The sequence below is a fragment of the Teleopsis dalmanni genome, chromosome 2 (genome assembly GCF_002237135.1).
Source record: "Teleopsis dalmanni isolate 2A chromosome 2, ASM223713v2, whole genome shotgun sequence".
Taxonomy (NCBI): domain Eukaryota; kingdom Metazoa; phylum Arthropoda; class Insecta; order Diptera; family Diopsidae; genus Teleopsis; species Teleopsis dalmanni.
The window spans coordinates 62,637,468-62,651,765 of NC_051847.1; the positions used below are offsets into that span (position 1 = coordinate 62,637,468).

At 27.3% G+C, this 14,298-nt stretch overlaps 1 protein-coding gene across 2 annotated transcripts; it reads left to right on the plus strand.

Moving 5' to 3' along the window:
* Positions 1 to 1,457: 1,457 nt before the first annotated feature.
* On the plus strand, positions 1,458 to 12,119 carry LOC119679616 (multidrug resistance protein homolog 49-like). 2 transcript variants are annotated; one of them, XM_038092073.1, is made up of 12 exons: positions 1,458 to 1,534; positions 2,752 to 2,938; positions 6,033 to 6,093; positions 7,348 to 7,541; positions 7,598 to 7,742; positions 7,827 to 7,927; positions 7,988 to 9,510; positions 10,023 to 10,192; positions 10,261 to 10,527; positions 10,588 to 11,033; positions 11,094 to 11,256; positions 11,319 to 12,119. In XM_038092073.1, the coding sequence occupies exons 2-12, from the start codon at positions 2,787 to 2,789 to the stop codon at positions 12,066 to 12,068; spliced, it is 3,972 nt and encodes a 1,323-aa protein (XP_037948001.1). In that variant the 5' UTR covers positions 1,458 to 1,534; positions 2,752 to 2,786; the 3' UTR covers positions 12,069 to 12,119. The 2 variants fall into 2 exon arrangements, with proteins under 2 accessions (XP_037948001.1, XP_037948002.1); XM_038092074.1 differs by lacking the exons at positions 1,458 to 1,534; positions 2,752 to 2,938 and having other exon boundaries at positions 6,076 to 6,093; positions 7,472 to 7,541.
* The last annotated feature ends 2,179 nt before the right edge of the window (positions 12,120 to 14,298 follow it).

The window sequence follows — 14,298 nt, forward strand, 5'->3', positions numbered from 1 at the left end:
TTGGAATAATATTTTAATAAAATATAACTTTATTTAAATATAAATAATAAATTATAAAAATAAATAAAAATGTTTGTTTTAGTACTTTTCGAAACCGCTTTACCAAATACAATAGTTTTTATTAACTAAAACAATCACTTCTATTATAACTGACGTTATATTATAACAAAAAATAGAGATGTTATTACAATAATTCAACAAAATATGAAAAATAGCACTATATAATAATTTATAAAAATATGTATATAGGGTATATCACGAGTTTATAGTCACTTACAAAATATAATTTAAATATTAGCATTTAATTGTTTCAAGAAATAAAACTTCTTCATATAAAAGTACTAACAGAACCAAATCGAATTATTTTTCAAAACGTGAAGCATAATAATATTATCTTCAAGAAATGGAGCGAGTTCTACTAATCCAAATAATGACATATTATAGATTAACACTTTTACAAAAAGTCAAGTAATAATATTAATGATCATGTTTGTTTCGCGTTTAATTAAGTAGTTTTTGTAATCACGATTAGTTTCATATAAGTTTTTATATAATTATTGCATTTAAATATGAATTGCCTTAAATTAATTAATTTATAGCAAAACACATTAACAACAATAAATATTGTACAAAGAAACATTTATGAATAAGCAACATTATAAATTAAATCTAAGCAAACAACACTAATCAGACTTTTATGATAATTCCAATGTTCATTAAAATGTATAAATACGTCAAGAAATTAAATAAAAGTTTCAAAAATACTTATTTTTACATTAAATATTTTATTTATTATTTACTAATTATTAAAAGTAAATAATTGAAATTTTTAAATTTTTTTTATGTAGATGATTAATTATGATTACTATAGCTCCACAGAATAAATTCATAGTGTCATTGTTTAATGATTTGCCGGGAAAGTTTTATCAATTTATTATTCTTAGCTATTTTTTAATACTTTTTTTTACTATTTGAAGCCACCTGTTTTTAATTAATGCATCGGTTAGCACAGACGTCTTAAAAAAGTCTTGCAAAATATAATATTTATATGCAAAATAGTGCAAATGCTTTATAGTATTGTATATATTGTCATCTTAATTGTATGTCTGCAATAAGAAATATTTTTACATATTTAAGTATTCCCTTCTTACATATTTAATATGTGTAAACAAATCTGATTTTAATTATGAATGAAACAAATATAATAATGATTTTTCCATACGTATTGTGTAACCTGTTTATTTATTTCATCAGATAGTTCATGCTACATAAATTATAATAATTAATATTAATAATTACCTATGATATTTCACAGGAGCAAATGTATAAAAAGATTTACATTTCACTTGAGCCAGACAATCATCGATGTACTTTCTTACCGGTAGTGTTAGCTGAACATTTGTTTAATAAAAACCAACATTTTAAATACATTCAAAAAAATATTAAAATAAAATAAATAAACTTTTAATTTTAATTAAAATTACAAACAACGATAAAGATATATTTGTGCAAATGAGTAAATTAAAGTAAAGAGGTCAGTTCCAAAAACTACCAAAATAAATATATGGTATGCCAAGTTTGATCCTTTTTTTTTGGTCTGTTAAAATATACTGAATTGAAAGTGTATATATTTTAGTTAAACAATATAAAGAAGAATGTGTTAATTTTAATTATATAATTAATAATAAATAAAAAACTATTAACTAGTGAATTTACTTAGTTTTATCACATGTAAATTATATTTGATTTAGTGCTAAAAAAATTTAAATTAAAGAATATTAACAAAACAATGTCTCAAATATTCTTCAATCGTAAATGGAATTAATATATAATTATATTAGTGTTATGCTGTTATCAATAAAATAATCAAAAAATAAATAAAAAAAAATAAGAAAAACATTAATATTTCTAACAAACAAACAAAAGTGTCGTTATTTCAAAAGTAAAATCATTTAATTTCAGAAATAAAAATTAATATATAAAATCTTGATATTTATAATTTTTTTTTTTCATTTTTTTATAAAATGAAATCAACGAAATAATCAAAAAATGAATAAAATAAATATAAGAAAAGCAATAATACTTCTAAAAAACAAACAAAAGTGTCGTTATTTCAAAAGTAAAATCATTTAATTTCAGAAATAAAAGTTAATATATAAAATCTTAATATTTATAATTTTTTTTTTTTAATTATAAAATAATAATTATTAATAATTAATAATATTAATTATTAATAATAATAATATTAATCACATTAATAATTCTTGTTAAATATAATATTAAAATATATTAATATTAAATATTAAATTAAATATTTAAACCAGCAAATGAGTCAAAAAATTACTGCAAATAAATATTTGGCGTATCCAAAACAACTGACCATACAAAACTCAAGAAATATATTTCACTAAAAATTAATTTTTTAAATTTTTGATATCCTCACTATTACAATTTTTTTATAATTTATTAATTGTGAATTAAAGATATTTAAGAAAAATTAAAAGTATTATGTGGAAAGCGGTTTTTATAAAACTTATAATTTAATTCTCAACATCATTTAATATTTAATATTTTAATTTCCAAAATATAATCTAACAAAAAATTATCTATAAAAAAATATTTAATACATTTAACAAAAAAAAAATTTTAATAAATTTAATCAATATTTTTAAAATATTTTTATTATATTATTACTGTAATCATGCAAAGGTTAAGATACTTAATATCTATATGCTTTAATAATTTATTTAGATAAAACTATCATATATCGAGTTAAACAAATATTAATGGTAACATCATATATCATGTCACACAACAATTCTAGCGAACCAATAGCCCTTAGTATATCCGTAACTCCTACAGAAAAACAATGGAGAAGTTCTCTTAAGATATCAAACAATCCACCTTGCAAAAATAATTTCATTGGATTAAATAAAAGGTTCGTATAGAATACTTAGAAATAAAATGAATTATTAATTTATATAATTTAATTCATTAATTTATAATATCATATTATAATTATTAATATGAATTGTAAAATTAAAATATAACCGATAACACTAGCTCTACCCTTTTTTATAGTATTTCAGTACTTTATCGTTTCATTTCCGTGAAAATATATAATATATAGTTAGTTAATATTTATTCAATATATCAATGACATTTAAATGGAATTAAAAATATTACACTTCATTTTAATATATGAGAATATAGATATAGTCATGTTATTTTCTATGTCAATCAAATTTTATTTTTACTTTACAATTGATATTAATATAGAAATAAGTATTAAAATATATTACTTAAAATATAAGTTTATAAGTAGTTTCTTTACTTTTGGTGAACAGGTCTAGTCAAGCAGGTCAGATAACTAAGGTGGTAGATACTATAATGTAGATAACTAATTTTTAGATAAATTTATATTAAAATAACTATCATATATTCTATGATTGAGTTCTTTTTTATTGATTAAAAATTAATTACGTATATATATTTTTGTCAAGTATGAATAACAATAAGTAATATTTATTACGATCTAGAAAAAAAGGTGTGAAATGTGTGACCTTCATGTACATACAGCCATAGTCAAAAGTATTTACACAACGAAAGTTTTTGTACATATTGCATAAGAACATGTTTTTATTGTTGTTGTTGGACGTCAGATGCAAAAAAATTTTTGTTGTCATTTAGTTTCATCTATGCAGAACCGAATAAAAAAAGAATTGGAAAGATAACTGTTCATTTGACAAAAATATAAGCAACTGCGCTGATGCTTATTAGTAGTCAAAAGTAGTTACACACATTTTTTTCGCGTCAAAAGTATTTATACAAAACATTAATGAGCATTTATTGTAGGATTTCCTTTAAGTAAGTGCAGTTGTTAGCTTTTGTCACAAACTACACAAGTTTAGAGATTTCAAAATTTCAGAAATTATTTAGGAAAATGATAAAAACCAAAGAATTATCAGTTGAAATTCGATCTGAGGTTGGCACCTAATATAAGAGTAGGATTTATTAAAGTTATGCAAAATTTTACATAAAACGATGTGAAATCTAGATAAAAATAAGAACATATGCAAAAATTTAATAAATTTGAAGAGAACTGGGCGGAAACCTCCCATGAATCAAAGGGGATGCACATGATTATTAGGAGTAGTCGTAGAAAATCCTACAATAAGTTCTAGCAAAATAGCAGCATCATCGGAAAAGTTAATTGGCAAGATTATTAGTGATGCTACACTACATCGCAGGTGGAAAAATATTAATATCAATACCTATGTGGTGCACAAAATAGTCAATATTACTCTAACGAACTTATTAAATATTCTCTCATTTGCTTTAAAGTATTTTAAGTAACCTATACAGTTTCGGAACAATATGTTATGAACAGATGAGTCTGAATTCAATTCTAGGGTTCATTTGATAACCAATCCATGCATTTTCGACAACGCCAAAAGCATAAAGCAGTGCAGCCACTCAATAGATTTGAAGGTGGCACGGTTTTGTTTTTGGAATGTCTATCATACAATGCATTTGGATATTTGGTACCGAAAAATGACACCTTAAATCAGTCCGGTTATATTGGTATTTTAAATAACCATATCTTAACGTCAAAAAATAGACCTTTTTCAATCAATAACTGGGTTCTACAACATGACAATGCACCATGTCATCAAGGATGTGGACTTAATCCAATTTTAAAAGAGTTAAATCCTACTGTTTTTTTATAGCCTGCACAGAGCTCTGGTCTTAATGTCTTTGAATATGGTTGAGACTTCATAAAACAGCAAAATACTATTGATAAAAATCCAAAATGTAGTAATAGCATAATTGAAATAGCGAATATTCGGTCCAAATTGATTCGCAGCTGGATTCGATCAATTCCAGCTAGATTACGGGCCGTTATTGATGCCAAAGGTGGTGTAACCAAATATTAATTATATTAATTAAATAAAAATAAAAAAATTTTTTAAAAATTCATCAATTAAGAAGAAAAAAATGAAATTAACGTTTTGTGTAAATACTTTTGACGCGAAAAAAATGTGTGTAAATACTTTTGACTACTAATAAGCATCAGCGCAGTTGCTTATGTTTTTGTCAAATGAACAGTTATATTTCCAATTCTTTTTTTATTCGGTTCTGCATAGATGAAACTAAATGACAACAAAAAATTTTTTGCAACTGACGTCCAACAACAACAATAAAAACATGTTTTTATGCAATATGTACAAAAACTTTCGTTGTGTTAATACTTTTGACTATGGCTGTATTTAAGACATCTTTCAAAATTTTCTTCTCAGTCTTCTAAAAGTGTTGTAGAGGGACATCAAGTGTGTAACCAGTGAGTTATGATGCGCAGATATGCGATGAACGTTATTCTTTATAATACGAGATAAGTGTTGATACGAGATAATTGTCGAAAAACTTAGTTGTTTATGCAGCTAGTTATTTGTTACATACCAAGGTTCATTTTTGATTATCTGTAGTATTTTGGATTGGAATCGCTAGATAATGGCCAGGGTTGAATTTCCTGCAGTACCCCATAATTGGGCTCTATAACTTCATATAGATTTTAGTACAGTTTTGTATATTAACAGCGTATTATTGAGTGACAGTTTGGAATTTCGACTCGGGAACCAAAATAAGTTTCACAATTTTAGACCCAAATTGTCTCAATTTACGTTTTTTGAATATGTGTGTTTCACAGTTTAGTTCACTATCCAGATGTATTTTGTTACTACAACTTATGGTAATTGGTGTAATATTTAAAATTCTAAAATAGAAAATATGGTAATTGTACTTTCTTTCTGAAACTCATTTAAACATATTTTGTAGATATAGAAATTAACTTTTCATTAAATCAGTTTTTAATAAATGTAAAAAAAAAATTTTAAAAAATAAAACATTTAAAAAAAAAATTATAGTTATTAAAAAATTTGTTTTAATAAATTAAATACTAATAAATGTGAGAAGAAATTTAATAACGACTAATTATTTCATACACAACTGAATTATTTTTTTTCCTATTTTAGTACACTGGAAAAATATATAAGTAAACCACCAAAGGAAAAACAATCTTCACATTTTCAGTTAGTAAGTATAACTAAGTCAATATTATAAATTGTATATTAATATATAAATTAATATTCCACATTTAATTTATTTATAATTAACATTAATATTAATTAAAAAATAATTATATATGTCTCCCATATGTCACATTAAAAAGTGAAATATGTAGTTAGTATGGTTGAGAATTTATATATTATATTATGTATCTAATGATTTAAAAACTGTTGTTGAATTACTGGAACTGAAGATTTATTAATACATGGTTTTCATCTCAAAGTCTTGAAAGCTTGTATGGTTTTAAAAAGATCCAAAGATATATTATTGTCTTTAGACAATAAGGTTGTCTAAGGTAGTTTAGTTTTATGAGACACCGCAACATATTTAACATATCTTTCACCATATCAATATATCTTTTAAGAATAATGTGTGGGTGTTATATCAAGTTAGGCAAACTTTATTTATTATTATCAGCCAGTGAACACGTTTAATTGACGTTTAAAATACTTCAACAGACTGCTTCTAAATATATATAGAATTTAAATATATGATTAAATAAATCTATATTTTAAATTATTTGAAAAAATCTGTTACTCTTTATTCTAACGTTAAAATTTACTTAGAATACCTTAATTCTTGAAATTATTTTAAAAGGATATATCAGTAACATCCGTTTTTCGCTGTCACTGTAATTCTTTAATTCATTTGAAAATCGATTCTTTCGATCAAATATTTTCCCTAATTTTATATAAAATCACTTTGTCAAGCGTGATTTCGTGATTTGAAGATAAAATCGGCTCTTATTCATATTAAATGTATTTAAAGGTATATTCTCGACCTACAAGGATTGAAAGTTTTGCAATTGTTTCTGTTATTGGCTGTGAGTAATATCGAATTACAACTGGTTATAGATATTTAAAAGAAAGTTACATTTATGATAGACTCCCATATCGGTAATTTTGCCTTAAAGAAATTAACCATACAATAATCACTATAATTAGCTTAATATAATCATTAATTGTATTTCTAGTCATATTTTACTACCTGGGATGTATAACTGAGATTACGTTGCTAGTTAAATATAACATTTTTTATATTGAAATGAAATGTACTAAGTTTAAACCTTAAGCGTAAACTTAAGCTTAAAGTAATGACGACATTTAACTTTAAATTTAGAATACTGATTTATTTATAAGCTAGTTCAGATGTGAGGAATCAAATGCTGAAATGAAATTTATATAGCTACGAATTAACGCTCACTTTTATTTATTAATCTAGTTTAAGTATTCAACTACTCTGGAATGTATATTAGTAGTTGTAGGCATAGTACTAGCGTCACTCGCTTCAATATGCATTACCTATTCTTTTGTAATTTATGGAGAATTCACGTCATTACTCATAGATCGATCAGTTGGAGTTGGTACATCCTCCCCAACATTGGTTTTGCAACTATTTGGAGGTGGAAAGAAATTGTAAGTCACTAATTTAATTTTAAAAGATATTAAAAGTAGCACTCACGTCTCTTTAGAACAAATGCAACTAAAGAAGAAAATCTACAAGCCATTAGAGATGATGCTTTTGCTTATGGCATAGGATGTTTGGTGGGTGCTTTGGCAGAATGGCTATTTTTAGCTATTGCCGTCGATCTATTGAATCATGTTGCCCTAAAACAGGTAAATAATATCAATTTACAACATAATTATATTATTCCTACTTGTTAATTAGACTATTACCAACAATTTGAATTTTTTCTATAGACTAGTAGAATACGTAAACTCTTTTTAGAAGCAATACTGCGTCAAGATATATCTTGGTATGACACAAATTCAGGAAATAATTTTGCAACCAAAATGACAGAGTAATTAAGAAATATCTCCTTTATTTTCAAACTTAATTAAAATCGAATGTTGTTCTACAGAGATTTGGAGAAGATGAAGGATGGCATGGGAGAGAAAATTGCTATATTTACTTTCCTTTTTATGACCTTTACAACGGGAATAATCGCCTCTTTCTTGTATGGCTGGAAACTGACTTTGGTCGTCATTATTTGTTGTCCACTTATTATAATATCTACCGTTATGGTTGCTAAAATACAAGGTCCTCTTACCGTAAGAGAATTGAAGGCATATTCTGCTGCTGGAGCTATAGCTGAAGAAGTATTTTCTGGTATTCGTACTGTACTCGGATTTAGTGGTCAACATAAAGAAACTGAAAGATTTAGTAAATTACTTATTCCTGCTGAGATCATAGGACGTAAAAAGGGTCTCTATTCTGGTATAAGTGCAGGCATAATGTGGTTCATTATTTACGCTTGTGACGCTATTGCGATGTGGTATGGTGTAAAACTTATACTTGCGGATCGACACGAAGAAATTAGACAATACACGACAGCTGTTTTAGTTATTGTCCTCTTTGGTATAATAATGGGTGCACAAAATTTAGGATTTGCCTCACCCCATGTGGAAACTTTTAGTGCAGCTAACGGTGCTGCACAAAGTATTTTTTCAATTATTGAGCGCAAGTCAGCTATTGATTCACTAGACGACAAAGGCATAATTCCTTTAAATATTAAAGGAAATATTTCACTTCAACGAGTTCATTTTCGCTATCCAACACGACAAGATATAGAGACTGTAAAAGATTTCTCATTAAACATTAAAGCTGGTCAAACTGTTGCATTGGTTGGAGCTTCAGGCTGTGGTAAATCAACCATATTACAATTATTGCAGCGTTTGTATGATCCTCTGAATGGTTCAATTAGAGTAGATGGTATAAATATTAAAGATTTAAATGTCGCATGGTTTCGTTCTCAAATTGGAGTGGTTGGACAAGAACCTGTTCTATTTGCTACTACCATTGAGGAAAATATACGATATGGTAATCCTTCCGCCAGTGTAGAAGATATACAGAAAGCTGCACGTATGGCAAATTGTCATGATTTTATAAGTAAACTACCAAAGGGTTATGACACATTGGTAGGAGAAAGAGGTGCTCAAATGTCCGGTGGACAAAAACAACGTATTGCTATTGCACGTGCTCTAGTACGTAATCCAAAAATTTTACTTTTGGATGAAGCCACTTCTGCGCTAGATTCGACATCTGAAAAACGGGTTCAAAACGCTTTAGAAGCTGCAAGCAAGGGTCGCACCACATTGGTAGTATCTCATCGTTTATCTACAATCACTAATGCCGATCTAATTATATTTATTAAGAATGGTACAATTGCTGAACAAGGAACGCATGATGAACTAATGGAAAAGAAAGGATTTTACTTTCAACTTGTAAATATAACTAAACGGAAGGAAGAAGTAGAAGCTGACTCAAATGAAGGTAATATAGTTCAATCAATTTCTGTAAACCATTTAAATACCGAAGAAGATTCTGAAAGTGAAGATGATGTCGGGGAAAAGCTAGAAGACAATATCACGTGTAAAGAGAAAAGTAAGTTTATTTTATAATAAATTAAATTTCATTAATATACTTATATATACTTATAGTCATTGGTTTCATTAGTTATTTGAGTCCAGTTTTCCTTTGAGTATTATGTAAAGCATATAGAAAAAAGGGTACAGAAAATTTATTAATTTGCAGAATTTTTCTTTAAGACTTCAAGTCAGTGCTTCTTATTATATATAGCTCTTAACACAATAACTAATAACAAAATAGTCGTACCTAAATGCGGAAATCTACTTTACTAGAGTAAATCTGATACGAAATTGAAACCGATTTTTCAATTCATAACAGTTCAATAGCTATATTTTAAGAATTTGTCATAGTTATTTTAGGTTTGAATGAAGTTTTAAGAGTTCAGTTGATTAATACTGAAATAATATTGTTTAATATACAGAACTTTGAGTATCAAATTTTGTTTACTTTTGTTGATGTTAATATAACATATTACTGACATTTATTAAATGTATTGAAATTCCAAATATTCCAACATATATTTTAAGGGAAATCAAATGAGAAAAGAATGGAGGTTGAAAAATACAAAGTATCCTTCAAACAGTTAATGAAACTAAATGCACCCGAATGGCGTTATTTACTGACGGGCTGTGTAGCAGCAATTATACATGGAGCTATTTGTCCAGTTTGGGCTATTCTATTTGGAGACTTTTTCGGTGTAAACATATATAGTTCTTCAGATTTTTTGAAATCTATATATATGAGAAAATCCTTTCATATACGCAGATTATGTCCGATGAAGACGCTGAATATGTGCAATCGCAAACTAACCAATTCTCGTATATATTCATTGTGGTTGGCTTAATAGCGGGTTTGGGAACATTAACACAAAATTATATGTTTAACATGGCTGGAGTAAAGATGACTTCCCGACTACGTAAAACGGCTTTCAAAACAATCATCAGTCAAAATGTGTCGTACTTTGACAGTGAAAGAAATTCTGTAGGTGCATTGTGTGCACGATTAGCTGGTGATTGTTCAAATGTTCAAGGCGTAAGTACAATATCAATTTAGTGTTCAAAAAAGTCTACTGACTTACTTGATATATTTTAGGCTACTGGTGCAAGGATTGGTATGATTGTTCAGGCTATATCTGCGCTTGTTGTCGGCTCCATAGTAGCTTTCGTTTCATCATGGAATTTAACTTTGGTTACATTAGTTACCTTGCCTTTTGTCTGCTTATCTGTATATATTGAATCACGCTTTATGAAATCTTGTGCACTTACTGAAAAAGTTGCTGTTGAAAATGCTTCTCAAGTGGCAGTGGAAGCAATATCAAATATACGTACAGTGGCAAGTTTAGGATTGGAAAAAAGTTTATTGAGTTACTACAATAAACAAATTGATCATGCTAATGTAGCTTGTCGCAGAAAATTTAAATTTCGGGGAACCGTTTTCGGAATGGGGCAAGCATCATTATTTTTGTCTTATGGCGTATCACTATATTACGGAGGATGGTTAGTTGCGAACAAAAGTGTGCACTACAAAAACGTAATAAAGTATGATAAGCAAATAATTTTATACGTATATTTATTACACAAGCTTTATTAATATTATAGAGTATCTGAAGCTTTAATATTTGGTTCATGGATGTTAGGTCACGCCTTTGCTTATGCACCAAATGTAAGTGCAGCTATACTATCTGCTGGAAGACTATTGAAATTATTTAACAGAGCTCCGGCAATACAAAGTGTGCAAGATGATCCTTACAATACAGTTAAAGTAAGATTTTCATATAAAGCATTTAAAAAAAATTATTAATTTTTTTAATACTAATTAAATAGAAAACAGATGGTGACATTACGTATGAACAAGTCGACTTTCAATATCCAACAAGAAAAGGCATACAAATCTTACAAAATCTCAACCTAGATATTAAACGTGGAACCACAGTAGCATTGGTAGGACCTTCTGGATCTGGTAAATCGACTTGCGTACAACTTTTACTACGTTATTATGATCCAAATAGTGGTTCAATCAATATAAGTGGTATACCAACTACAGACTTTTCAATGGATACTTTGCGTTCAAGTTTAGGTCTAGTATCACAAGAACCTGTATTATTCGATAGAACAATTGCAGAAAATATTGCTTATGGAAATAACTTCCGTGATGATATTCCTATGGCTGAGATAATGGAAGCTGCGAAGAAAGCGAATATACATCATTTTATTGTTTCCTTACCTCAAGGTTATAGTACTTCCTTAGGCAATAAAGGCGCACAATTGTCCGGTGGCCAAAAACAACGAATTGCCATTGCAAGAGCCTTATTAAGAAATCCAAAAACACTTATTTTGGATGAAGCCACATCTGCTTTAGATTTAGAAAGTGAAAAAGTGGTTCAGGAAGCTTTGGATGCTGCTCGAAGCGGTAGAACTTGTATTACTATAGCACATCGTCTGACAACAGTACGAGATGCAAACATGATATATGTTTTAAAGAGAGGACTGGTAGTAGAAAAAGGAACACATGATGAGCTTATGCTGCTCAATGGTGTCTATGCCAAACTTTATGTTATGCAACAGGTCACATAGTATATTCTTTTTTATTGCTAGTTGTAATAAATTAAAATTAAATTTTATTTAATATAAATTTTTCATATTCCTTTAATTTTCAAATTGAAGCGTGTAATTCTCAAAAAATTATTTAAGATAAAGTAGACTCATTTTGTGAATAAATACTTTAGTTATTTATTTGGTTCACTTAGAATACTTATAAAATTTTAAATACCGATAATTATTAGAATAATTAATGATTGATTATTTATAATAATACGAACAGCTTCTAAAACGTTTGACTCATAATAAGATATCCACTTATAAATGAAAAAATTATAATCACATTTGCATTTAAAATAAATATTATTAAATATTCAGTAAATAATATTACAATCATTATTTTAAATTTTTATTTTTTAGAACATATTTATAAGAAGATATAACATATACAACATACATTACAGAATTCAATTTCGTGATCTAGTCAAAAAAGCCATGGGTACACCATCATCTTCCAAATTTTTCAACTCTGTTAGTTTTCGTTGTTGGGAAGTTGGAAACGGTTTATCAATGTATCACGCTTTACGACTATATTGATTTACTTACTGTAAAAGTGTCGCTCTTACAATTCTCTGGCATTCTATTTATTGACGTCCTATTATAAGGACGTAATTATTCTTCTATATATTCTTCCACGCTTTCAGAAAACCACATTTAAAATATATTGATATATTATTTCCAATTTTAAATTAATTTAGATTTTAAACATTGAAATTATTTTTTCAGCGATCATCTCTGATAATTTTAACCCAACAGGCATCCATTCCTTAATTTTTGTGGTGTCTCTATTAATCGTATTCTTCTTTTGTGTTTTGTCTGTTTGTCTACATAAAACACATACATTTTAGTTGAGTTGAGAATTAATTGCGCTAAGAAATACATGAACATTATTGCTTCTTACAACCACTCAAAAGCAAATCTAAGTATAACAACGAAACTAATTTGCAATAAAAATGATGTTGTCTTGTGTTGTATAGGAGTTTATTTATTATTACAAAAATTATTTCAGTGGATATCGCAAGGTAATAAGCAAATTGTTGTAAATAAATTATTCATTTATTTAAAAGGTTAATGAACAATTAACTTATTGAGATTTATTATTTTAGCAAATAATGTTTAGCATATTTATTTCACAGCTTCAATTTCTTATAATGGGACATCTGACTATTTTTTGTTGACTTGAATGAATTATAATAATTAATAGCGGAAAAAAAGAAAACAGTTTTATGTAAGAAGTAATATTATTGACGAGCTAAGCTACCAAAGATAGAACGGTTGGACAAAATAAATATTCAAATATAAAATATTCATGGACTAACAGGGTTTAATTATGTTCCCAAACATATATAATGAAGAAATATATGTAAAGTTTCTTTATTTATATTATAATTGTGCATGTTATATGAAATATACTAACTTATTACTGAACCTTAATTCCGGTGTATGTAAAATGATATAATTTTTAATCAAATAATATGTACTAAACTAATATGTAGTGAAATATTGCATAGTAGGTTAGTTTAGATTCAGAAAGCGCTTGCTGGCAGTTGTCAGCACTTTCACTCGGAGTGCTGACATTGTGATGCCCTCAAAAATTTTGCGAGCTTCTAACCCTTGTTATCCTTGTTAAACCATTTGGTTTTCCAGATGAAGTTGAGGACAAGCATATGAAATATAACATCATTATTGCTTTAAAGGTACCGGTATATGTATGGCAATAAGTGTCATTATTGACGACATATGTCACATATATATTTATTAATCCTTTTATTTTATTATAATCTGTCAGGTATGAATGACAATAAGTAATATATATTAACATGAATCGTAATAATATTTATTACGATCTTAAAAAAAAAGGACATATGGACTATGTCCAGTGACATATCCATATATGTATAATTAAAATAGAAGTGTGTGACCTATATATACATATTTAAAACGTCTCTCGATGTTTTTCTTTTTAGCCTTGTAAAAGTGTTGGAGGGGGACATCACGGTTTGGAGGCATATATATGCGATGAGCGTAATTCTTTGTATTTCGAGATATTTCTTACTTGATTGTCGGAATACGTAGTTGTTTATGCAACTGTTCATTCGTTACATACTAAGATGCATGATCATTCGTTGTGTTTTAGATTGAAAACGCTAGGTAATGCCAATATTGAGTCTGCTGCAGTAACCCATAATTGTGCTCCATAATTCCA